General features: G+C 41.2%; 1 protein-coding gene across 7 annotated transcripts in view; it reads left to right on the top strand.

Annotated features, from left to right (window-relative positions):
- Positions 1 to 4885: 4885 nt before the first annotated feature.
- Positions 4886 to 26343, top strand: part of DENND5B (DENN domain containing 5B) — a 206919-nt gene continuing 185461 nt past the window's right edge. For 6 of the 7 annotated variants that reach the window (XM_043880884.1, XM_043880880.1, XM_043880883.1 and 3 more), the window contains exon 1: positions 5038 to 5310. In XM_043880884.1, the coding sequence (XP_043736819.1) occupies positions 5184 to 5310 (127 nt within the window). In that variant the 5' untranslated portion in view covers positions 5038 to 5183. Of the gene's footprint in view, positions 5311 to 26343 lie in introns of all 7 variants that reach the window. The other variant, XM_043880881.1, reaches the window with a different exon arrangement.

Raw genomic sequence — 26343 nt, 5'->3', positions numbered from 1 at the left:
CCAACTGAACTTCTGTCCTCTGTACACTTTTATACTCCAGTCATTTCTTCTGTGTCTGAATGTTCCCTCCCAGTTCTACCTCCTATTTCTCTTATAAGACCATTTCAAATATGACCACTTTCGTGGCGTCATACTGGATTCCTTAATAAGATCTGACTTCTGTTCACTACATCCCACATATTTATAGAACGTGTCATGTGGAATATACAATATTTTATTTTTTACTATTTTTAATGGTATTTTAATTTGTTTTGAAAAATATTTTCCTTCCTTGTTGTTGTTGTTCAGTTGCTCAGTCATGTCTAACTTTTTGCAGTCCCATGGACTGCAGCATGCCAGGCTTCTCTGTCCTTCACCATCTCCTGGAGCTTGCTCAAACTCATGTCCATTGAGTCCATGATGCCATCCAACCATCTCATCCTCTGTCATTCCCTTCTCCTCTCCTCTTCGCCATGCCTTCAACCTCTCCCAGCATCAGGGCCTTTTCTAATGAGTCAGCTCTTTGCATCAGGTGGCCAAATATTGGAGTTTCAGCTTTAGCATCAGTCCTTCCAATGAATATTCAGGACTGATTTCCTTTAAGATTGACTGGTTTGATCTCCTTGCAGTCCAAGGGACTCTCAAGAATCTTCTCCAACACCACAGTCTAAAAGCATCAATTCTTCAGCACTCAGTCCTCTTTATGGTCCAACTCTCACATCCATACATGACTACTGGAAAAACCATAGCTTTGACTAGACAGACCTTTGGCAGCAAAGTAATGCTTCTGATTTTCAATATGCTGTCTAGGTTGGTCATAGCTTTTCTTCCAAGGAGCAAGCATCTTTTAATTTCATGGCTGCAGTCACCATCTGCAGTGACTTTGGAGCCCAAGAAAATAAAGTCTGTCACTGTTTCCATTGTTTCCCTATCTATTTGCCATGAAGTTTACCCATCTATTTTCCTTCCTGCTAGACTATAAACTCCTGAAGAAGAGGGATTGTGTCTTATTTAGTTTCATATTCTCAGATCATTAGCATAATGATTTAGACAAAAGGTTTCTTATAATCTTAGACCCATCGTTTAAGGTGGAAACAGATTTATGCAAAACTGTGAGTTGGCTGTTTTGCTTCCAAACTCTATTTTTTTTTTTTTTTTGGTTGCATTGGATCTTCGTTGCAGTACAAGGGCATTCTCTATTTGTACCTTGCATGGGGCTTCTGGTTACGGTGCTTGGGCTTCTCTTGTTGTGGAGCATAGGCTCCAGATTGCATGGGCTCAATAATTGCAGAGTATGGAGATCAGTCCTGGGTGTTCATTGGAAGGACTGATGTCGAAGCTGAAACTCCAATATTTTGGCCACCTGATGCGAAGAGCTGACTCATTTGAAAAGACCGTGATGCTGGGAAAGATTGAGGGCAGGAGGAGAACGGGACGACAGAGGATGAGATGGTTGGATGGCGTCACCGACCCAATGGACATGGGTTTGGGTAGACTCCAGGAGTTGGTGATGGACAGGGAGGCCTGGCATGCTGCGGTTCACGGGGTCGCAAAGCATTGGACACGACTGAGGGACTGAACTGAACTGAACTGACAGGCTAAGTTGCCCTGAGGCATGAGGGATCTTAGTTCCCCAACCAAGGATTGAACCCGTGTCCCTTCATTGGAATGTGGATTCTCAACCTTTGGACCACCAGGGAATTTCTGCCACCAAACTCTTATTGGCATAAACTAATGCTTTTTCTGAAACTAATGATGAGGGAATATGATTATTGATTTTCCAAATAATTTTTCATTGCAGTAAGATTTTCCCAGAAAGCTTTTTAGCTAGCAGAAGAAAACGTTACTCAAAAAAATTCTACCACAAGAGAGAATCTTTTGTTGGAATTGTGATTATTTGGCATGTTTGGTGCTATGGGATTGTTGCCTCCACTGTAGGTTTCCAGTCGGGCAGCATATGTACCAGGAACAGCAGCAAAATGGAAGGCAATGCTGTAAGTATTTGAGCAATGATCTCTAAAGGACTCTCTGGTAAAACCTCCAATGAGGGGGATGACTTATGTGTGGAGAGGTACAGCCATGCCAGGGTTTGCTGCCTGCAGGCGGCACAGGAATGAGGAATTAACTGATTACTGCTAACCTGGCACAACATATGGTGACTCTGACTACTAGTAAACTGTGGTCGAAGGAATGTCTAGGGCTCTGAGTAGTTTCTTTAGCAATCTTGTGTCTCTTGGTTATGAATATGTGTAGATGACATGGTGGAAAGGAAGAATGGTACCAACAAGGGTTATCTTAGCCTGGGAATAGGGATATGATCTCTCCCCTCCTCAACACAGTTTAAATAACTTGTAAGATTTAAGTCATTTTATTCACTTAGCTAATTTATTTCTGTGTCATCATTTTAGAGGAAAACATATGTGCATTGATGTATAGTTAATTCTTGTTTTTTTTTTTTTTACTGAGATCTTCATCATGTAGGATCTTCTGTTGTCTTAGGCTCTCCAGCTGTGGCACACAGGCTTAGGTGCTCCAAGGCACGTGGGCTCTTACTTCCCTGACCAAGGCTCGAACCCGCTTCCTCCGCATTGCACAGCGGACTCTTAAATACTGTACCGCTAGGGAAGTCTCTCTTGGTTATTCTTTCAACTTTATTTTATTGCAGCTTAATGCAGAATATACCACAGTGTTGCTTCGATGTGATAATTAGGAACATACCCAGGTATTTTCAAATTAGAGTTTTAACCTTGTAACGTGTGATAACTCTATTGAAACCTTTAGGGAAGATTTTAGCCATGACTAAAAGATCCCACATAGCACAACTAAGATCCGGCACAGCCAAATAAAATTTTTTAAAAAGTCAGTTGCTTTTCAAATCAACAAAAGTACCATATCCCTTGGCTAGTTCAGTGAATTCATTTTTTATTGTCCTCTATTAATCTAGAATCAAACAAACATTCTGTAAGGATCTACCAGCGAAGATAGGAGAAACACATACACATCCTGTCATTCCCTCCCCTCCTTATTAGTGAAATTGTTTTACATATTTCAGTTCTGTCTATATGAGAAAAAGCAATCATTTTATAATAGCAAATTAGCATATGTTTATAAATATGTCACAGATAGAGTTTCTGTATTTTCCTAGTAGCATCAACAACTTGTTACTACTGAGATAACCACCCTTCTTTCATTCATTTAATAAACATGAATTGAGGGGCTAGATGGATCAGGGTTCTGCTAGACACTAAAAATAGAAACAGGCTGAACCTAGGAGATCCTGACTCCAGTCGAGCAGACAGACACAGAAAAGGTCACTGTAAGTGTTTTGAAGGAAAAGTGCAGGGTGCAATAGGAGCTAAAGGTGCATTACCCAGGCTGTGGCTCATTCTGATTTTTTTAATTCTTCTTACACTTCAAACCTGAAGAGAAAGTGAGGGTACAAGCTACAGTAAATGATGGTACGCATGTGTGTGCTCTATGGACTGTAGCACATCAGGCTCCTCCATGAGGTTTTCCAGGCAAGAATACTGGAGTGGGTCGCTATTTCCTTCTCAGAGGGATCTTCCCAACCCAGGGATGGAGCTTTTGTCCCTGGGGTCTCCTGCACTGGCAGGCAGGTTCTTTACCACTGAGCCACCGGAGTGAGTGTTCAGTCGCTCAGTCGACTCCGACTCTTTGCAACCTGGTGAACTGTAGCCCGCCAGGCTCCTCTGTCCATGGGATTCTCCAGGCAAGAATACAGAGTGGGTTGCTGTGCCCTTCCCCAAGGGATCTTCCAGACTCAGGGACCAAACCCCTGTCCCTTAGTCTCCTACGTTGGCTGGGGGGCTCTTTACCATTAGCGCCCCCTGGGAAGCCCACTGAACTTCCATACATATCTTTCAGGGAGAACATTTTCCAGTCAAATCTGAGGTTCGGTCTCTCAGTCCACCTTCCTGGAATATTTGCTTGTGTGTCTACCGGGTGTCACGACGCACACCCACACGCTCCCCTCACCCCACCGCGTACCTTATACCCAAATCCCTAAAAAAGCGTACCGAAGTGGTGTGGAAGGGGTGACAATGTGGAGATAGTATGGATTTAGTTTTTCACTTTTCAAAGGAGTAAGAGAAGATCTGTGATATCGTTGTGAAGAGGGGGAAGTCAGAGGAAAGAGCAGAGTAAGAAAGCCATAGCCTTGTGAAGAGAAGAGTTCAGGGTTTAATTCCTTTTGTCTTATCAGCCGCCGATTGTACCTGCTGGAAGAGCAGATAAGTTCAAATGAGTACAGAGCTGGGGAACTGGAGCGCCTTGACTACATTACACTGACCTGGAAAATGTCAGGATAAATTACGGAATGGGTCGGCTAGGGGAAGTTGATAACTGTGGTCATTTTAGAAGTCTTAAAGCTTTGTGGATATTGAGTGGGTTTTTTTGTTTTCTTTGTGCCATTGAGTAGGCACCGATTCGGTGAGGAAGGATGGCTTGTGAGCGGGGTTGAGCGCTGGTGGAAGGATTCAAGGACTACGATCTTAAAATAAGATGGACATCCGCACTTGTCAGTTTAAAGTATGTTGATGCTCCAGATCGTTGTGGGAAATGATTTCGGAGCAGCCGTTAACCTTTCCCCAAGCTGCATTTCTTTTTTAAAAATTCAGGATAGGAAGCATCCCCTCTGCGGCTTTGCCTCTTGCTGGCAGCCGGAGGCGCGTGTGTGGGGTCGCCCTTGAGCCGCAGCCCGGGCCGCCGGGCTGGCACGAATCCCGCCAGCATCCGGTGCTCCCTCCGAGCCCGCTGGACGCGCGCGCACGTACAGCCGAAACGCGCGCTCCCGCCCCTCGCGAGCGCGCCCTCCCCTCAGCACCCGCGCCCGCGCCCTCCCCGCGCTCCCACCGCCAGAACGCCGCTCAGCTGACCGGCGGGCGCCAGACGCCGAGGCTCCCAGCTCGCGAGCGCAGCTGCGGCGACGCGGGCCTCTCACGGCGACACTCCCCCCGTCTGCCCCTCCCGCGCCGGGCACCGGGAGCGGGACCGACCGGGCGCGAGCTCGAGGCCGCTTCCCCGGCGCCGAGTGAGGAGCGAGGCTGCGCTGACGAGCGGCGGCTGCGCGGCCATGGGCTCGCCCGGGTCGCCCTAGGGCGGGCGCGCGGAGACCGAAGCCCGAGCGGCAGCCTCAGCAGCGTGTCCTCTCAGGCGACGGCGGCGACAGGAGCATCGCGGCCGGGATGAGCGGGAGCGGCGCGGCGCCCGGCCCGGCCTCGGGCTCCTCCCCGGCCGCCTGCCGCTTCGCGCACTACTTCGTGCTGTGCGGGATCGACGCGGACAGCGGGCTGGAGCCGGACGAGCTGGCGGGTAAGGCCGGGCTGCGGCAGCGCGGGGTCCCCCTCAGGGACGCGGGGGACGCTGCGGGGACGCGCGGGAGGCGGGGTGCCGGCTCCAGACAAAGTCAGCTCCCGGTGGCGCTCGCTCGCTGGCCGGCCAGGCTCTAGGGCAGCGATTTAATGACATTGTTATTTATTCCGCGTGCAGGGTGCTCTGCTGAGCCCGCGGGTGCCCACAAGCCGGCCCCCTCGCCCGCAGCTGCCCGCGGGGGCGGCCGGTGAGTCACCGGGCACGTTAACTCCCGGCCTCGCTGCGCTCCCGCCCCCCACCCTCAGCCCGGACCTCGAAGTTTCAGCCTCTGCACGTGACGCGGCGCCCCGACCCTTCGGGGAGGGGGCGTCCGAGGCCGCGGGGCCGCGGGGCGGGAGTCCACCCAGGCGGCGGTGGCGGCCCGCGGGGCGAGCGCCGGGCGGGAGGCTGACTGGACTTCATCCTTGAGTGTTCGCGGTCTGCGCCGCCTCCGGCCTCGGGTTCTGCGCTGACGGTGGAGTCACCTTTTGGAATCCTGTCGATTTGGCAGTATCGCGGGGGCTGGCGAAGATCTTTGAACCTCGGGACTTAGGACGATGCTTTGTTGATACCGCCTATAGGGTTCCGAGTTTAAGTAGTTAGTAGACATTTCCACTCAGCTGGGTGCACCGAGTATTGCTGCCTGTGTTTTCCCGGAGGGGCATCGTGCGTCCTCTTGACTCATTATTTGATGGCGCAGTGCGGGGCTGAGCTGGGGAGCAGCCTCTGGAAAGGGGGCTGTTAAAGGCTGGCGGTGGAGGGGGCAGGGGTGTGTGCGCAGTGTCAGGAGGAGCCTAGGGAGAAATGACTGATTTCATTTTTCACGCCTATTTCTTTCTGCTTGCCTTCTTGGGTTCTGAATCTCGATTTTTTTTTTTTTTTTTTTTAACGTGTGAGACAAGTGACATCTACCGCTTGAACTTTATCTGTGTCAGTGTTAAACACTTAGGTCATAGCCTTTCAGAACAGCTTTTTTGGACATAGCATTCTTGATTGCACCAGTGTGTGTGTGTGTGTTTTCCTTTTTTGGCGGGGAGGGAGTGACTGTGAAGAATGTATTAAATAATAAACAGTAGTAAACAGGACTGTTCAGCCTTTAGAACAATACCCACCAACTCACCTCTTGGCTAAATGAATATCTTAAGTCAGTTTCACAGCAAAACATTTTCAACAAAATCTATGTCTAGTTTTACTTAAAAATTTTATTTGAAAAGATAGATGAGTACCAGGCTATGTGTAATTATATATTCCTGTCGTTTCTTCATGTACGTTTTAAGAATGGCTTTGTTAAGTGTTATGGAGTTAGAAAAAAGAAATGTTTGGAGAGATTCCTCTTTCAGGATTGGTGAAGGGGTTATTTTAGGTTTCTAGAATTCCTTTCCCCCTAGACATTTCCCTAAACATTTATGACACTGAGTCACTTGGAGACCTTCTGTCAGTGGCTACTGATGACTGGAAAAAGCCTGTATTTTTTTCTTCATTGAGTCTGTATGCCTAGTAAAGCTAAAACAACACCTGTAAGTGTGACCTGAGTCTCTTTGGGCATAGTGCAAATGGCTTTAACAAAACAGTAAAAAAAAAAAAAAAAAATTTAATGTATTCATTCAGTAAGTAGTTTTGAAAGCCTTTAGGTGTAGATTGTGTTCTAGGCACTGGGCTCAGCTGTAATCAAAGCAGTCAAAAAAATCACTGCCATCATAGAGCTTACATTGTAGTGTAAAGAAATAATAAACGTATGTAATTTTGTCAGAGGTTATTAAGTGCTGTGAGGAAAAATACATCTGGGAGATGAGAGTAGGCCAGTGCCAACAGAATGATGGAATTTGTAGGGTTGTAATGATTTTAAATAAGATGGTTAGGGAAGGCCTCACTGATAAGGTAATGTTTGAAAAGAACCCTAAAGGAGCTGAGGAAGCTGGCCATGTGGATTGTCTCAGGGAACAGCATTGTAGGCAGAGGAAACAGCATGTGCAAAGACCTGAGGTGGAAGAGTTCCTAGGTTTGTGGTAACAGCAAGGAGGCCATACTGATACCAAGTAAGAAGGAGAGTAGTAGCTGTTGTCATTGAGAAGAAGTAGGGCTTCATAGACTGTTAGACTTACAGATGGGAAACCATATCACTAGGCTTTGAGCAGTGTAATGAGATCTGATCTGCCTTCTAAAAAGATGGCTGTGGCTGCCATGTTGACTAGACTATATCAAGAGGCAGACCAGTTAGGAGGCTCTTTTTCACTCTTCGAGATGAAAGTTGTTGGGGGTTAAACCAAGTTATGTGGTTAGAAGCTGAGTATATCTTGAAGGTAGAGCCAGCAGGACTTCACGATGAATTGAGTATGGTGTTCGTAATAAAAGAAAATGATTAAAAAAAAATGACTCCAGGATTTTCTCCCTAAACAATTACAAGCATCTGTTTACGGAAATTGGAAGACTGATGGAGAAGCTGGCTGGAGATTAGTTTAGCTTTGGACATATTAAGTTTGAGGTGCCCATTAGACATTCAGATAGAAATACCAAGTAGGCAAGACATCTGTCAGGGCCCCTGACTTTATTTTTAGGTGTAAGTTGAAAGCCTTGAAGTTGGGTGTTGTCACCCAGGGAGTGGATATAGATAGAAAAGAGAAGAGGCTTGAGGATTGAGTCCTGGGGATATTGGAACATTCTGAGGTGAGAAGGATGAGATGGAAACAACTGAGGAGTTTAAGAAATGCGGCTAGTGTGACAAGAGGAAAACAAGAGAAGGTAGTATCATGAACCCAACTACCAAGTTCTTAACTCTTTCCACAGAGCTACATTTAGGGATCAGGAAACAAGGCTGGTGAATTAAGCAAATTAGTCACAAGGTTGTTTCTGTTTTGCTGCATTAATTTCAAAGTTAATGATAGTTAGGTTTCTATTTTACTTTTCTGGAACTAATCTATTTTTATCATACTGTTTCTTAGCAAGTTGTCACCCTGCCTTTAGAAGATCTTAATTGACTTCTATTAAACAAAAACCAGTTGCTTTGTAGACTTTTTCTTAACATATACATATTCGTAGACTTTACACTTTGCAGGTGGTGGGTCATTGTTATCAAATGAAGAACGCGAACCATATGATGAAGTAACAGTTAAATAGACTGAGATCTTATGAGAAATGAGATCTTGTAATTCAGTGATCTGGGCTCTAGCTTGCTTTTTAGACACTCCTCCAGTAAAGCTTTGCTTTACCAACATTGGAAAACACTTCTTTCATCGCATATAGGTCTTTTAACAACTGAAAATAATTTAAATATATATAAATTTAAAATATGGAAGTCCTAGAGATTTTATGGAGGTGTCTCTCTCTATGTATACTGACATAGCAGTATTGAGCTTCCCAGGTGGTGCTAGTGGCAAAGAACCCACGTGCCAATGCAGGAGACATAAGAGATATGGGTTCGATCCCTGGGTCAGGAAGATCCTCTGGAGGAGGGCATGGCAACCCACTCTAGTATACTTGCCTGGAGAATCACATGGACAGAGGCGCCTGATGGGCTACAGTCCATAGGGTGGTAAAAAGTCGGACACAACTAAGTGACTTAGCATGCAATCACACACAGCAGTATTGCCTGTTGTTCTTCTCTGCCATGTCTTAGCTGTTGTGCTTCTCCTACTCACTGTGTATTTTCAAGATGTATTTGATCCATAAACAAAAACGTTCCTTAAATGTTAAAGCAGAAATATTTAAATTTCCTTTAATGTTAAAGATAAGATGTTTCAGACTGACTGTTGCATAAAGAAGAAAGGAGGTGTAAATAGAAGTCACTGGAATTAGTTGATGTGAAGGGAAGTAGGTCATTTTGAAATTTTCCTTTATGTCTCTCATTTCCTCTAAGACCAAGCTGTAGGAATTTATGTGACTTGATTTACAGCAACAGATCTTTTAGGCAGTGGGAAAATGAAGGATGTAATTAGACCTTTATTCAACTAAAGTAAATGTGCAAGCCCCCAAATATTCCTTCCCCCAAGAGGGAAAGGTCTTTGCCGCTCTCTTTCATAGTACCTTGTACATAGTGTTTAATGAGTCTGAAAATTGTGTGGTGACCAGAATATTCTTAAAGCTTTTCCATGGTATCTTGGATTCAGGAATGCTGATAGATATGGAAGTCTGATGGATGAGATCCCTGCTTTGTTTTGAGATCTTCCTTGGTGCCTCCAGCTGTTTATTTTTAGCCTTGGTGTCTTGGCTGTGGTTTAGAGTTTAGAGGCAGTGGAGACCATGTTCTGAATTCAGATATAAAATTTCATTAAAACTGACAGTATCATGCCACAGTAGTACTGGAAGGGACCTTAGACATCATTTAGAGTGGAGAAACCAAGACTGAGAATTTAAGATCTCAGAGATCCCTTTTGATCAGAACAGGCACCAGACTAAAGTCTGGTTGTTCTTTTTTTTTGGCCGTGCCATTCAGCTTGTGGAACTTTGCTTCCTCAACCAGGAACTGAAACCAGGGCTCTAGCAGAGAGAGCAGCAAGTCCTTAACCACTGGACCACCAGTTCCAAGCTTGGTTGTTGTAATGCACAAAGCTGCATAGTTATTTAAACTCAAAAAAAGATGAGCTTAACCTGGGTTCAGCAAGCATTTCAGGGTTACTCTTAATCCAGACTGAATGTCATAGTCAAGACTGTGCTAAAGTCTTTTAAAACCAATGCCAGTGGGAGGGGGGATCGGGATGGGGAATACATGTAACTCCATGGCTGATTCATGTCAATGTATGACAAAACCCACTGCAATGTTGTGAAGTAATTAGCCGCCAACTAATAAAAATAAATGAAAAAAGAAAAAACCAATGCCAGGCCTACAGGGCTGGGTGGGATAGGAGCTTCCCTGATCTGAGCACAATTGATAGTGCCTCAGTTGTTAACTTTGCTGACATCCTTGGTCCACAGTAGATTATGTTTGGGAGTTTGGAAGGTCTGGCCTGGTAACTGGGGTGCTGGGGAAGGAATAATACAAGGATCGATTTCCGTTCGAATGGGGCCAAAGAAGATTCAAGGTCTAATTGCTGTGGTATAGTGATACTTGATTTTAAAAATCCACTTGGAATAAAATTCTTTACAGTGAAATTGTCCCAACAGTGAGGGCAGCTAAGTCCGTGTGGTAACCCTAGGGCTCAGGCATCTGCTGCCCTGGTTCATGCAGGACATACCAGCATAGGGAGCTCAGAAGAGCAGAGAAGATGAGATGGTTAGGAAAGAGGGGAGGACGGAGGAACTTAAGTGTCTTTGGAGGAGAAATAGTAAGAGAAAGGGGAAGAAAGGGGACGAGAAGATAAAAAGGAGGCTGGAGGAGGGCACGTACATAATATCCAGTGCTGAGGAGTTGAGACAGACTGTCCTGACATCCCTGAGTATATTCTTTGATTTGCATTTCCACTTCTGGTCACAGACACTCTTGGAGTAATAGAAGTAAATGTCTAGAATACAATGCATTGTTAGTCATAATTTCCATTGAACTCCATATGGAAGAAAACATTTTCTTCTATAATTTGTTAGAGGGTAGAGGCAGTTCCTACATAAGGTACTTCAGTCAACTATACTTCAGTTTTAAAAAATAGGTACTTTAGGAAACAAGTGCCGTATGTCCAAATCCTTAACAGTTTTGATTAATAATGACCTAAATTTTGCTTTTGGTAAAGCCATAGCTAGCCTTTATGCTTTGGATTAATTTTTCAGTGTTAAATGCTTAGAGTGTGCCACATTGAGGAGTATATAGGTGACAGTCACTGTTTTGAAAGAATCTACAATAAAATAGGAATAATAAAATAACTTTCTGCATGCCAAGCACTGGCTAAATGCTTCATAACTATTACCTCATTTCGTCCTGACAACACCCTTAGGAGATGGCATTATTTTCTTTATTTTACAGATGAAGAAACTGAGGCTAGAGAATTTAAGTACTTTGCCTAGGTTCATATAAGAAGTGAGAAGCCTGAATTAAAAGTCTGACATGATCCGTCCATGCTTGTAACCTCTACATTCGATGCCTCCTTCATAATACATACTGTATCTCACAGGTTATAAATTCTGCCAGTACCCTACATGGATAACCTTATAATAAAGTGTGATTATTGTTTAACACCTCTGTAGAAAAAAAGGTGTTAAGAAGGAGAAGACTAGTCTTTATTACCTTTTAAGACATGGCCTGGCTTGTCTCCTTGCAGGCAGCACTGCATGTATTTTTTATTCATTTATCAAAACAAAAATAAAAAAAGTATATATTTGATACTACTCCTGTTCTTATTAATGAATATAAGATATAATGGAAGTATAAGGTATTTACTGCACAAATAAAAACACTACTTCCAAAAAATTTTAAACCTTTTGTTCTTCTTATTGGATTTTATACCTGTCTTTTCTTGGCATAAATTACCTGTCCTTAGATAAGTTTATAGTTTTTAAAAAGAATGTTGCTTGTTTGTGAAACCTTGGCTGGTGTGACTGTCAGTACAATTGTTAAAGCTGTATGTACAGTCAGAAGCTGAGAATCTGGTCCTGGGTCTGTTATTTAAGACAGCTGTGGGTCTCACATGTTTTTATATGTATTGAAGGTGTTAAATGAGGTACTTGGTTTCTGAATTTGGCACTCCTGTCTTTATGGGTTGGAAATTGTTTTTGAATGAAAAGCTAAGTGTATCAGTTTTTTAAAAGATTAATCCTAAATGACATAGAACATGAAGACTGAATATACCCCATATTTCACATGAGGATTGATGAGTAATTATAATCTCAGCCACAAGGAATGGAAAAAAATAAGTTAGTCTGTGTTGTGCAGTTTTTTAGTAAGCTTTTTGAAATGTTAGTTCATGCGCGCTCAGTTGTTATCTGCATGGACTCTTAGAAATCCAGAGATCTCTGTTTGAAATGACCATGTTAAGTAATCTCTAGAAGTCTGTATTCCAGCAGTGTGGATGATACTGCCAGTTCTCCACAAAATAGCCAGTGGGATCTTAGAATAATTTTTTCCACTTAAAATTCTTCAGTAACTGTCTTTGTATTCAGATCAAGATTCAGATTCTTTATTGGTATCTTAGTTTATTCAGGCTGCTATAAAAGAATACCATATACTGGGTTGCTTATAAACAAGAAAAATTTATTTCTGACAGTTCTAGAGGTTGGGAAGTCGAGATGAAGGTGCTGGTAGATGAAGTGCTGATGAGTTCCTACTTTCTGGTTCCTAGATGACTGTCTTGTGTGAAAGGGGTGAGGGTGTGTCTGAGATCTCTCTTATAAGGATTATGTATGAATTCCATTCATGAGGGCTCCACCCTCGTGACCTAAGCACATCCCAAAGGCCCAAGCTCCAAATATCATCACATGAGGGATTAAATTTCAACATAGGAATTATGGGGGTGGGACACAGATATTCAGTCTGTTCACCCTGGTTGGCAGAGCCCTTGATAATCTGCTCTCTGCCTGTCTTTCCAACCTTTTCTGATTGGAACAATCTTTCCTGTTGCATTGGTTTTCTTAAAGGTTCTTAAACATGGCAAGCTTCTTATCTCATGGCCTGTTTATCTTCTGTTCTCTCCCTAGAACCTCTTCCCCTAGACCAGCATGGTCCATTATAATTATTAATATAATGTGAGACACATTTATAGTTTTAAAATTTCTAGCCACATTTAGAAAAGTAAAAAGAAACAGGTAATATTAATTTTAATGATATATTTTATTTATATATCTAGATTATTTCAACATATAATCAACATATGCACAGGGTAGCCCTACATCTTTGCAAGATTGACTTCTTCCTGTTCAGGTTTTTGCACAAGTGTTGCCTTCTCAGAGTAGCCTTCCCAGACCATCCTATATAAAGTTGTGTCCTTCCTCTCTATGCCTGCCCAACCCTTGCAGTCTCCCTGCTTTGTTTCCACATTATTTATTTCCAGGTATATTGTACTTGGCATGTCAATATTTCCCATTCGATTGTCGGCTCCTGGAGGGCAGGACCATGTCTCTCTTGTTTAGTTCTGTATATCCAGTGACTAGATTGTTTGAATAAATGAATGAAATCACTTGAGATGGGCTTTCATGATAGCTCAGTTGGTAAAGAATCCACCTGCAATGCAGGAGACTGTGGTTTGATTCCTGGGTCTGGAAGATCCGCTGGAGAAGGGATAGGCTACCCACTCCAGTATTCTTGGGCTTCCCTTGTGACTCAGCTGGTAAAGAATCCACCTGTAATACGGGAGACCTGGGTTGGGAAGATCCCTTGGAGAAGGGAAAGGCTACCCACTCCAGTATTCTGGCCTAGAGAATCCCATGGGCTGTATAGTCCATGGGGTCGCAAAGAGTCAGACATGACTGAGCAACTTTTGCTTTCACTTTCACCCAGTGACTAGATTGTTTGAATAAATGAATGAAATCACTTGAGATAGATAAATATAGAACTTTTCTTTTTGTTACCAATAATAAAAGTTAGTATATTTGGTTTATTTGTGGGTTTTTTAACCTTTAAAGTGGACTAGCTTTTTTTGTTTTTTTAATGGGAAACTTGAAATTGATAAAGATGCAAGAGAATAGAAGAATGATTAATCTTTTAAAAGGTCTATGTCAGCTTTGTGGAAAGCTATTAAAATTTCTTATGTTTATAATATTTTTAGTCTATTCCTTTCTTCTTGAAATAAGCTATGATAGGTAAATAAAATTAATAAACTTTTTTGTAAACACCAATTTTAAGCAAGCATGCAGATACCAGCAAGTCTTTGATTTTTCCTCTTAAGCAGACAACATGTCTTATTTATTTCTAAACTAGTGCCAAGTGATGAACACATAAATGGTGACTAGTGTTCTTAAAGTTTCAGAAAGTGGCTGTATGAAAGAACACTGATAAATTCAGTTGTGTCTTTAGAGGGATACTTCAGGAAATTGCGTTCCATTTCCTCCTTTGTGGACATCCACATCGGTTTTGGGCCTGGTCAGCCAGGACAGTTTTCTTTTTCTATAAAGTTTAATCCTTTGTAATTTTTCCCCATTTATATTTTGTTTTTATTGTACTTTGTATAATGTTTTCTGCCTGAGACTTGACTTTTTAAGATTTAATAACCTCTTAGCCAGAGATTCCAGAAATTTTCAGTATGAGGCTGTATTCTACACTACTTTTCAAACAGAATGCAAGGATAGCTGTTTTAGTGTGAGGAGAATAAGAACTGAGAGTTCTAGAAATAAAAATGGAAATGTTTTATGTACTGCTGAGACAGCACATCATGAGGCTAGAAAAATATGAAACGGTTGCTTTCCCCTTCATTCCTGCACTTTTCCCAAGAATCCATGATTTTTACTAACTTTTTCTGAATTAAATATTGTAACTTTTAATTAATGGATTTCTTAAGTTAGTGCCTTTTATTTTCCTTTCATAAATTTTTATACATCACTGGTGTAGAAAGTTAAGTTTGAAATAATGCTTTTTTTAAAACGACTTTCAAAGATACATGCTAGCACTATTAAGTCAGAAGTAGCTCCAGGAAATCCCCTTTATATAATGAAGCTATGAAAATAGTTAATGTTTATTGGGCCATGAGCTGTGGTTGATGATTTATAAACATTATCTTGAATCCCCACAATAACTTGAATGTATTACTATCATCACTTTATAGGCGAGGAGGCTGAGCTTTGGTGAGTTGCTGCCCAGAGTCACAGAGACAATGAAGGCTAAAGCTGGACTTGCATCCTGGTGGCCCTCTTCCACTGTGCCCTGCTGCCCCTCCAAGTCCTCCAGACCAGCTGTCCTCAGCTGCTGGGTGGTGACGTATTTCCAGGCCTGGCGGCTGTGAATTGGGTCACAGTTATTAATAATAGTTGAGGACTTTCTGATGGTCCATTGATAAAGAATCCGCCTGCCGATGCAGGGGACACAGCTTCGATCCCTAGTCCAGGAAGGTTTCATGTCCCATGGATCAGCTAAGCCCGTGTGCCACGACTACTGAGCACGTAGTCTAGAGCCAGAGCTTCGCAACAAGAGAAGCCACTGTAGTGAGACACTCTTGCACGCAGCAGAGTAACCGCTGGTTGCTGCAACTGGAGAAAGCCTACTGACAGCAGTGAAGACCCAGCGTGGCCAAAAATTAATCAATAAAAAATAGGTGAAATGCTGAGGTTTTAAGTGGTGTTTTTAAATAAGTGGAGTTAATTCAGTATCCGCCCTCTAATGATGTCATTCTCACTTCCATTCCTATGTGCTTTTATTAAGTGGTGGAAGAGAAAGTTGGCGTTACATGCACTATGCCAGCAATTGTGAATAGCCCCACACAGGATAGGAAATCTATCTTGTTATGCTCCCGCCAAGCTGGTTATTCATGAGCTGTGAACAGTTTTCACATATTCCTATTCTATTAGGAATACCATTGCAAAAGTAGTCTGTTTGCTTCCCTTCCATGTAGATTTTTTAAAAGATTATTCATAGTTCAAGGACACATATGGGAGTATGTTTTTGAACTCTTCATGCTGATCTAGATTGTTTCTCGATACTTTTCTCAATTATGAAATGTGACAGTGTTTTGCCAAAGAGCTTTCTAAACTATAGGATAAAAATATGAGGTATAATTATAATTTTAGAGTTGTAGAATTTTTTAAGTTCAACCCTGCTGTGGACTAGTAGGCCGAACCCTTAGATACAGCTTGTAGACCTCTAGGTTTTAAATTTGAAACCCAGTTTAGAGATATTTTAACTTTTTTTCTTTTTTTCTATATCCCAGAGGCCTTGTGATGTAAGTCCATCTGTCTTGCATAATTTTCTGGTGCTCTGGCCGAAAGAATCCAGGTTTCTGCTACGAAGATCTTGTTTTCTTCCCCTCTTTATCTCCCTCTTTTCTAGTACAGGACACGCCTACTGTCATTTATTTAACACAGAAAATTATTCTATAGTTTGAAGAAATATCATGTAGAACTGGTATCTAAATTAAGTTTCAGATAGTCATCATGGCACAAGTTTGCTTACAGGCCAGGTTTTTGTACTTTTTTCCCCCCAATTCGTTCTTCAGAGATCACCCTTATTTTCACTTTAGTCCTCATGAAGCCACAGCTTGCTCTTTTGGTTCTTTTGTCTGTAATAATGGGGAGAAGCTTTTTTTTTTTTTTTTGGCATAATTTTTAATTGTCATTAAAATCTCATAGGGAAGAAATTCTGAGGTCTCACTGAATCCTCCAGTTACCTTCATCCTTAGCAGAACAAGGAGGAGTTTTTATTTTATTTTTTTTGGCCTCGCTTTGTGGCTTGTGGGATATTTATTCCCTGACCAAAGATGGAACTCCAGCCCAGCAGTGAAAGCACCAGGTCCTAACCACTGGACTGCCAGGGGATCCCCAGGGAGGAGTTCTTATTTCCCACAGCTATTCAGGTTTCATACTTTTTGTTTCTAGTATCCTTTCCATTTCCCTCCTTTTTCTTCCCTCATAGTCTTTTGGGAAAACAGGGACAGTCTGCTAGATCAACAGTCTTTCTCTATATTAAAATTACATATTTTTTTCTCCCAGGACTAAAATAACAGATCATGTCCCTATAGGCAGATGAAACATGATTGTTTCATAATCATCCCATTCAGTCAGTTCATTTCAGTCGCTCAGTTGTGTCTGACTCTTTGCAACCTCGTGAATTGCAGCACGCCAGGCCTCCCTGTCCATCACAAACTCCTGGAAGTCCTCCCTGTTATAAGAATCAACACCAACATATCAACTGGAATTCCATGAGAATAATGTATTGACTTTAATAAGAGTAGTTTGGGCAGTAGGAATTTAGGACTGTGATTGAGTTTGATCCCTGGGTTGGAAAGATCCCCTCGAGAAGGAAACGGCAACCCACTCCAGTATTCTTGCCATGGACAGAGCAGGGGGTGATAGTCCATGGGGTTGCAAGAGAGTCTTGTCGACTTAGTGACTAAAAACAACAACATATGTTTAAAGTTTATGGATGATGCACTTCTAGCACCACGTTTTGTTTTACTTTCTTGGTTAATTTGCTTCATTTTAAGTTTAATCCTAACTTTTAAGGAAATTTAAATGGCTGGGGTAACAAGATAATAAATTGTTTAAAAATATTTCCCCATCTATGTCAGGTATGTTCTTTTTCCGAATAAATAAACTTTTGTTCAGATTTTAAAATATTCTGGCTCAGCTCCAGGGAAATGAGCTTTGGTACTTGACTGTTCGCTTTGTGCCATTGTTCGTTAGAACAGTGACTGTGATTTCACAGTTGATTAAAACAAAAGCATTGGTACCGTTGAGGTGATTTGATTATGCCAAAATAGGTTATTTTGTTTAGTTGTTCTCACTCCTGTCTGGCAGTGCTTATTTTTCCATTGGCAGCCCTGTTGTAATTCTGTTTTAAATAAATACCTGATAGCTGTGTGGGCTCGAACGTAAAATCTTTCTTATTCCTCACAGTGAAGGATTAAGAGGTCTCATTTACTGTGAAGCACTAGTAAGCTGTCTTGTCCCTGGTAGAAGGAGCCACAGGGCAGAGAGGTAAAGTATGTATGTAGAGAGGGTGGAAGGTAATGGAAAACAAAAATTTAAAACCTTACTTATTATTCCGAAATCTTCTTTTCCTGATCTTGCTGATCTGGTACTGTTACCCTGTCTTCTGGAACACAGTTTTGTGGTTGGAGTGTGATAAATGGTACACAGATATCTAGACAGATGCCCTAGATCCTGGAGTTCCCACAGTAATTGTGTGAGAGAAGTCATTACAGAGTCTCCTGTACAAATGTCACACCTGCTGAAAGTTTAACAGAATCGTAGTCACTCTTCCCTGGAATGAAATCTCCTGTAACCGAAATAAAAATGTAGCTTTTTCTGAATGTGGCCATAAGGTCAAGAAGTAAACATATTTTGTTGAATCATTAGGGAGTAGAAGCCTTGCTGTGAAATGTCTGTTGACATGTATGCATATTTAGTATTTATTTCTGTGCCCCAGTGAACCCTGCTGAATAGATCAGGTGACAGCTTTTATCTGAAAGTCAGTCTTTGAGGGGCAGCTGAAGCATGGGCCTGTGAGTGTGAGGGATTGGTGTTTTTTCAATGTCGGGGAAAGAAGTAACTTCTTAAATTCCTTGCTCTTAAAAATAAGGAATATTTTCATAAAATTCAGATTTGCTCTGGGACTTAAAGGAAATGGTTGTATTATTTTAATGTGTGTAACTGAATAGTTTTTTAATGTCTTCTGAAATAATGAGATATAGGCTCCTCTCAAGTGTGGGAACTGTTTTGCACCCTGTTCCCCTGTTCGCTGACCTCTGCCTTTTGACCCTGCTGCTTTGTGACGAGATTATGGGCCTTTGAGCTTTTCACCAGTCCACCCAGACTTACGTTTCGTTACACAGAAACATAAAGCTTTAAGCTTCCTTAAAAGATGTTCTTAGAATTGAGGCGAACATTCAGATTTAATTGTGGGCATGAGCTTTTATAAATATTTTTTCTTTAAAAAGTTTGTTTTTTTCTGTCCAAAGTATTATATATTTTCTAATAGGAACTTTAGAGTTTTGTGGATGTATATATGACTAAATATGTTTTTTGCCCCCTTCAGAGTAAAGTGTCACAAAGTAACAGTGTTTATTTAGGGAGAGACTTAAAATTCAAGTTTTCTGGCTTAAGGGAACCAAGGGATACCCAACTATTTGCTCTCCATTGTTGTCTTTTTAGGCATGAGAAGTTAAAAATCTGTATTTGGAGAGTGTTATACAAGAGCAACAAATCAAATACTTCCAGAGAGAATCAATGCTTTTACCTGTTAATCTTACAGTAAATACTTTTTAGACACCTTGCCAGATGCCCAAAATAGAGAAGGAAGAAAATCAGGAACAGACAAAAAGAGATAAACTCATTTAGTTTTGCAACTTATTTGTAGTTAATGTGATAGTTTTTGTTTTGTTTTTGGAAAGAGGGTAAATTTAGTGTCAAAAATAAAGGTTTGTTGATTGTTTGTGTATTTTATTACTGTTTTACATACTGTCTTCAAGATTATCCAGAAAACTATGCATTTGATCTTCAAACATTTTCTGAAGAATGTCTGTTTACACGCTGTCGAAGGATTTATAGTAATGAAGCTTTTGGACTTTTGTTTACATGGCATTTTCCTGCTACTGAATATCCTACCAAAGTGAGGATAAGCAAAACAATTGTCTTGAGATAATAAAAGACAAAGTGCTTTTTTAAAAAAAACATATGGCTTTTAAATTATAAAAATAATGTATGTTCAATTTAAAAACTGAAGTAGGTAGAGGATTGTAACAAGCATTTGTTATCCCAGAGGGGTGGAATTTAAAATAAGAATAGAAGTTTTGATTTCTGATCACCAGTTAGAAGCCACAGTGATCGTTTTACTAAGGTGTTGTGGTTAAATGAGCTGAGCAGTAATCTGAGAAACATGTAAGATTTTCTTTTGTCCAAGTCATTGCCATTGATTTAGTAAGACAGTTGTGATGACCTCTGTGAAGAACTGTTGAAGGAGTGAATGAATAAATAATATGGAGTTGTCTACCTAGGTGTTTACTTTGAGGGATAAAAATTAAATACTTAGTACTTACAACAGAATTTTTAAAAAACCAAAATCCTCTATGAGATCAGTAATTACAATGAAATAGGAAAAGAAATAGTGGCTTTGAATCTTAAGAGTTTGACATTAATATATATTTTTTCATTATGGAAAAAGAAAAGTGATAAATGAGATAGGTAGAGCAAGGAGAAACTGGTAAGCAAAAGAGGCGGCTTGGTAACAAATGAGGTAAACTCTTGATCTCCATCTTACTGGGAATCCAGTTTATTTATAGTCACATAGTGGAATGGGAATGTGTTTAGATGGCATAAGAAACTTCTGATGGAAAGGCTGCTTGTCCCCCTCAGGTTGCTGAGCCTGGAAGCAGCAGCAGATCTGACACTTGTCCCGCGCAGCTCCCGGCCTGTCTCCCAGGGAGGGCTGTGTAAACGTTTCAGGAGCAGTGCTGGCCCTGGCTGCGGAGAGGGCTTGCTATTTCCTTTTTCATGTAGCAGAATGATGATAACAGGGACAGTCTTTTGATTGTCTTGCAGTGTTTGGGCTGTTAGTTCTTTTAGATCTTTTCTGTTAACTACTTTCCTCCTAAAAGATACTTAGTCAGATGTTTAAAGTCATATGTTTAACTAACCAACCAGAGACCTTCACATACCAAAAGGGGGATGTTTGTCATCGTAACTGAAAAAAGCTTTACAAGAACAGATGTGTTGCTCTCATTTTCTTTAAACCTGTCCGTTTCCTGCCGTGAATGTGAGTTTTGTCAATAATGACTATGCATTCTAAAAATTGTATGAGTAAATGAGGCAAAACGCTTTCTCCAAGAGAAATTTTTTTAAGGGGAGAGAGAGACAGATAAGGAGGGAGGGAGAGAGGGAGAGAGGACTTTAGTTCTTATCTGGAGAGGTATTATTTGCATTTTTGTTTCTGTTTAGTTATTTTTATTTTTTTAGGATGGGCTGAATTGAGGTGAATTTTAGTTGTTCTAAGGTCTGTGTGTAGCAGTGATTCTTGAAAATTTTTTTTGAGAATATTAACACATTCACAAAAGAAAGTAGAGAGGCAAACCATGGTGAAGAGAGGGTTTATTTATGCCCAGGTCTCTGCTCCCACTTTTTGTTTCTATAACTGGATATGTACCTTATCCACTTAAAAAGAGGTATATAGACTAGCTTCCTTTAAGCATCTCATACAATGGAGATGAGTCTAGCTTTTAGAAGTTTTTTCTGTCAGTTAGAATGCTTGTGACTATAGGTCAAAGAGGACCTGAGAAATGAAGGAATTTGACTGGTGCACACAACAGTTTTCTTCGGGAGGAGGTGATCAGGTCTAGTTTGAACAGAGCACTCGTCCCAGTTCACTGCAGTTCTTTACGCTCTGTCTGTCCCCAGTGTTTACTTCCTCTTCAGTTTGGCTTCCTTCATGGTATTAAAATGGCTTCACATTTGCACCTCATGTCTTCCCTAGGGGAGATTTAACTTTTCCTCCTCCACTCCCCACTCATGTCTGAAATAAGAACCTGGGTCTTTGCTATGACCGGTCCACTTTAGGTCACACTGCCTTGAGGGCATCCTTGAACCATTAGTGTGGCCAAGGAAAATGGGATTAAGCTGACTGTTTAGAGACCAGTTTGGAATGAAAGTATAGGACCTCTTCACAGTGGAAGAGTGGAGGATTGGCTGCTGAAGTGCAGCCTCTTTGAATGCTAGACTTTGAAGACAGAATGTGCTTCTGGGCTGAGTTCTAAGAATATCACTCTGGATGAGGGGTTAGAATAGAATTAAACTGGGGAGAAACTAGAGAAGGGGAACCAATTAGATTGTTTTACAAAACAAACTAGAGAGGAAGGGCCTGAATTAGGGTAGTGGCGGTGGGAGTAAAGAAGCAAGGATGGATGTAGGAAACAGAATAGACATACACTAGTGTATGTGAGGTTAAAGGGAGGTGAGATGCACATGACTAGACTTTGCTCCCCGGGCAACAGGGCTCTAAGAGTGTCATTCATAGCAGGAACACAGGAGGAAATAAGTTTGAGAGACGGAGATGAGTTTAGTTTTGAATTTGTGGTAGTGATGGTGCTGGTGTGATGTTATTTTTCTTTATATTGGGGTGGACTGAAACCACATTCTCCACATCTTATAATAATAGTGATTAACTGTTAAAGGGTGTGTGTGTGTGTGTGTGTGTGTGTGTGTGTGTGTGTGTGTGTGTGTGTGTGTGTGCAAGTATTGGAACTAGAACTTGAATTCAGGGCTTCAGACCCAGAATTCCATAGCCTTTATATTATGTCACACTTACCACTATTTATAGACATAACTCATGCACTCTTTATTCTCCTTTTCTCTCCCTCCTTTTTTTCCTTGGAGCCAAGAATGTATGTATGTTCATTTAAATCTCTGTTTTTAAACATGAAGTATTAAAAAATACCATAGGGACTTCACAGGTGCTCCAGTGGTTAAGACTCCGAGCTTTCACTGCAGGGGGTGGGGATTGGATCCTTGGTCAGGAAACTAAGATCCCTCATGCTGTGTGGTGCAGCCAAAACAAAGCAAAATTATTATTAAGGAAAATATGGAAACTGCCCAGGACACAAACTGAGAGACGTGTTTTTTGAGTTAGGATAATTCATTGGGCATTAATTAGTGAATAATTTACCTTTCTCCCCAGCGCTTCAGTTCGTAGTTAAATGCACAGCTTTTGTGGCAGGCTTTAGTAGAGCATTTAGAACGCATCTGTATTCTTCAGCTGTGAGGCAGTGAACCATATGCTGCATAAACTCTCTGGAGTTTGTACAGCAAACAACTCCCTCACCAGTTTGTAAGTGCTTGTACAGGGTTCTAGGCATTCCTGCCTAGAACATTCAGGCCTTTTGTTACTGCGGTAGAGCTCTGCCTACCAGTGGGCTGAAGCTGCATGTGTAGTGCGTACTGTAGAGGCTGGTAAGATATAATCGCTCAATAAACAGTAGCGACTACCCTTATTAACATATTGATTGGATTAAACCCCAGACACTGGTGAGGTTTAAGGTGTTTCTGGAACTCTCCTTTAGACATTAAAAGATAGTCCCTAGGGCTGTGTCCTTTCTTTAAAATGACAGCTAATTTTATCCATTATTTTTGTTTTTAAATGTTTATTGATTGATTGATTTGGCTGCCTCGGGTCCCTGTTGTGTCATGTGGGATCTTTCACAGTGTAGGGCAGACTCTCTGGTCGCTGTGTGTGTGTTCAGTAGTCGTGGCCTGTGGGCTCCCTAGTTGTGGCACACAGCTTGGTTGCTCGATGGCCTGTGGGATCTTAGTTCCCTGACAAGGGATCAAACCCTTATCCTCTGCTTTGCAAGGTGGATTCTTCACCACTGGACTGCCAGGGAAGTCCATAATTATTTTTGAAATAGATAATATACTCATGTGGTATCATTTTTAGAAGATACAAAAAGATTACATTAAACAATATGTCCCTTTTCCCAGCTGTCTAGTTCCTTTCCTCGAGGCAACTTTAGTTATCACTTTCTTGTGTATCCTTCTAGAGACATACTATGTTCCATGACATGTTTCTTATCAGTTTCAGAGTGTACTCTTAACCTCTGATCTTTGATATATTTCTCTTATCCATATTAATTGCCCTTTTACCCCACTTTAATGAGTAACATTAATGATAAAGATATTGCCCAAGTTATATTTTTTATTGCTTATAGCAGGTCAGGTACTAACCCTGGCTTGCTGTTGGCAGTCATGTTCAGAGATTTTAAGTAATATGCCTAAATTTGCATTGCTTGTGGTAAAAAAAGAACCAGAAAGGGTCTTCTGGGTTCAAATTTAAGCCCCTTTTCCTACAGAAGAACTTAACAGTTTTCATGAGTAAAAGAGCCCACCCCTTTAATCTGATGGAAAGTATGGCACTTACATTGTACTTAAAAAGAATCATAATAAACTCATTAAACTTAAATCACATTCTAAATGAACACAGGACCAACTTTGGGCTGTTGTACACATGAGAATTACAGATTTTATTGGTTGACCATCTGTTTTAGGGATAGATTATCTACACATACAGACATGATTTTTGTGTGTGTGTGCACTTTGCTTTATTACTTTTCATCTTATGGACTGTTTTTTTTTTTTACCCTGTGTCCAGCAGATCTGTTGATGCCATTTTTCCAATAGCAGCTGCTCACTTTCTGTCCCTTTGTCACATTTGGTAATTGAAGTATTTCAGACTTTTTCATTATTACTGTAATATTTGTTATGGTGACCTGTGATAAGTGTCTTTGATGTTACTATTGTAATTGCATCACTAACCAAGCCCATGTAAGATAGAACTTAATCGATGTATGTGTGTATTCTGACTGCTGTTTAAATCCACTCTTCCCCCGTGTCTCTCCCTCTCCTCAGGCCTTCCTGTTTCCTGAGACACAGCAATATGGAAATTAGGCCAGGAAACCCTACAATGGCCTCTGATGTTCAAGTGAAAGAAAGAGTTGCATGTCTCCTGTTTTAAATCAAAAGCTAGAAATGAGTAAGCTTAGTGAGAGAGGCAAGAGCCGAGGCAAACAGAAAGCCAGGTCCCTGTGCCTAACAGTTAGCCAAGCTGTGAATGCAAAGGAAAACGTCCTGAAGGAACTTGAAGGTTCTCCTCTAGTGACTGCATGAATGATGAGAGTGAAGCAGCTTTATTGCTGATGTGTAGAAAGCTGTGGTGATCTGGATAGAAAAACAGGCCGCAACGTTCCCTTAAACCAAAGCCTAATTCGGAGCAAGGCCTTAACTCTCTTAAATTCTCTGAAGGCTGAGAGAGGTGAGGAAGCTGCTGAAGAAAAGTTAGAAACTAGCAAAGGTTGGTTCATAAGGTTTAAGGAAAGAAGCCATCTCCCTAACATAAAAGTGCGAGGTGAGGAAGCAAGTGGTAATGTAGAAACTGAAGCTGTTTATCCAGAAGCTATTGCTCAGATAATTAATGGAAGTGACTACACTAAACAACAGATTTTCAGTGTAGATAAAGCAGCTTTCTATTTGAAGAAGATATCATGTAGGACTTTCATAGCTGGAGAGGAGAAGTCAGTGCCTGGCTTCAAAGAATGGGCTGACTCTTTTGTTAGGGGCTGATGTAGCTGGTGACTTGAAGTTGAAGGCAGTACTCATTTACTATTCTGAAAATCCTAGGACCCTTAAGAATATGCTAAATCTACTCTGCCTGTGCTCTGTAAATGGAACAACAAAGACAGCATCTGTTTACAACATGGTTTACTGATTATCTTAAGTCCACTGTTGAGACCTGATGAGAAAAGAAGATTCCTTTCAAAATATTGCTGCTCACTTGACTATGCACCTGGTCACCCAAGAACTGTCAATGAGAATTCATGTTGTTTTCATATCTGCTAACACAGCATTCATTATACAACTTATGGATCAAGGAGTAATTCTGACTTTCAAGTCTTATTATTTAAGAAGTACATTTCATAAGACTATAGCTGCCAAAAACAGTGTTTCTTCTGCTGGAACTGGGTAATGTCAATTAAAAACCTTCTGGAAGGGATTCACTATTCTAGATGCCATTAAGGACATTTGTGATTTATGGAAAGAGGGAAAAATACCAACATTTATAGGAGTTTGAAAGAAGTCAGTTCCAGCTTTCATGGATGATTTGGTGTGGAAATAGCAAGATAAGTAGAATTAGAAGTGGAACCTGAAGATATAACTGGGTTTCTGTAATTTCATGATAAAACTTGGATGGATGAGCAACTGTTTCTTACGGATAAACAAATTGGTTTCTGGAAATGGAATCTACTCCTGGTGAAGATGCTGTGAAGATTGTTGAAATGACATATTACATAAACTGAGTTGATAAAGCAGCAGCAGGATTTGACAGAATTAACTCCAATTTTTAAAGTATTCTCACTGTGGGTAAAATGCTATCAAACAGCATTGCATACTACAGAGAAATCATTCAGGAAAGGATGGGGCAAACTTTACTGTTGTATTATTTTAAGGAGTTGCCACAGAAAATTCCATGGTGGTCCGGTAGTTAAGATTCTGAGCTTTCATGGCTGAGGGTGTGGGTTTGATCCCTGGTAGGGGAACTAAGATCCCACAAGTCACACAGTGCAGCCAAAAACTAAAAACTAAAACAAAAGAAACTGCTGCAGCCACCCAAGCCTTTAACCATCCACCACCTGATCAGTCAGCAGCTATCAGCCTCGGGACAAGAACCTCCACAGAAAAAAGATTGCAACTCACTGAAGACTCAGATGATGGATAGCACTTTTAGCGATAAAGAATTTTTAAATTATGGTATGCACATTGTTTTTTTTAGGCATAGTGCTGCTGCACACTTAGACTACAGGATAGTGTAGCTGTAACTTTACTATATGCTGGAGAACCTAAAAGAATATTAGCTTCAGTGCTGATAGTCTGGAACCAGACCTACAGTATCTCGGAGGTATGCCTCTGATTGACCAAAGACACCCACATACGCAAGACTTACATATGTATGTCGGA

This window comes from Cervus elaphus, chromosome 22 (assembly GCF_910594005.1).
Source record: "Cervus elaphus chromosome 22, mCerEla1.1, whole genome shotgun sequence".
In the NCBI taxonomy this organism is placed as follows: domain Eukaryota; kingdom Metazoa; phylum Chordata; class Mammalia; order Artiodactyla; family Cervidae; genus Cervus; species Cervus elaphus.
The sequence above is the reverse complement of the archived record's forward strand: the minus strand, read 5'-3'. Positions and strand labels throughout refer to the sequence as shown.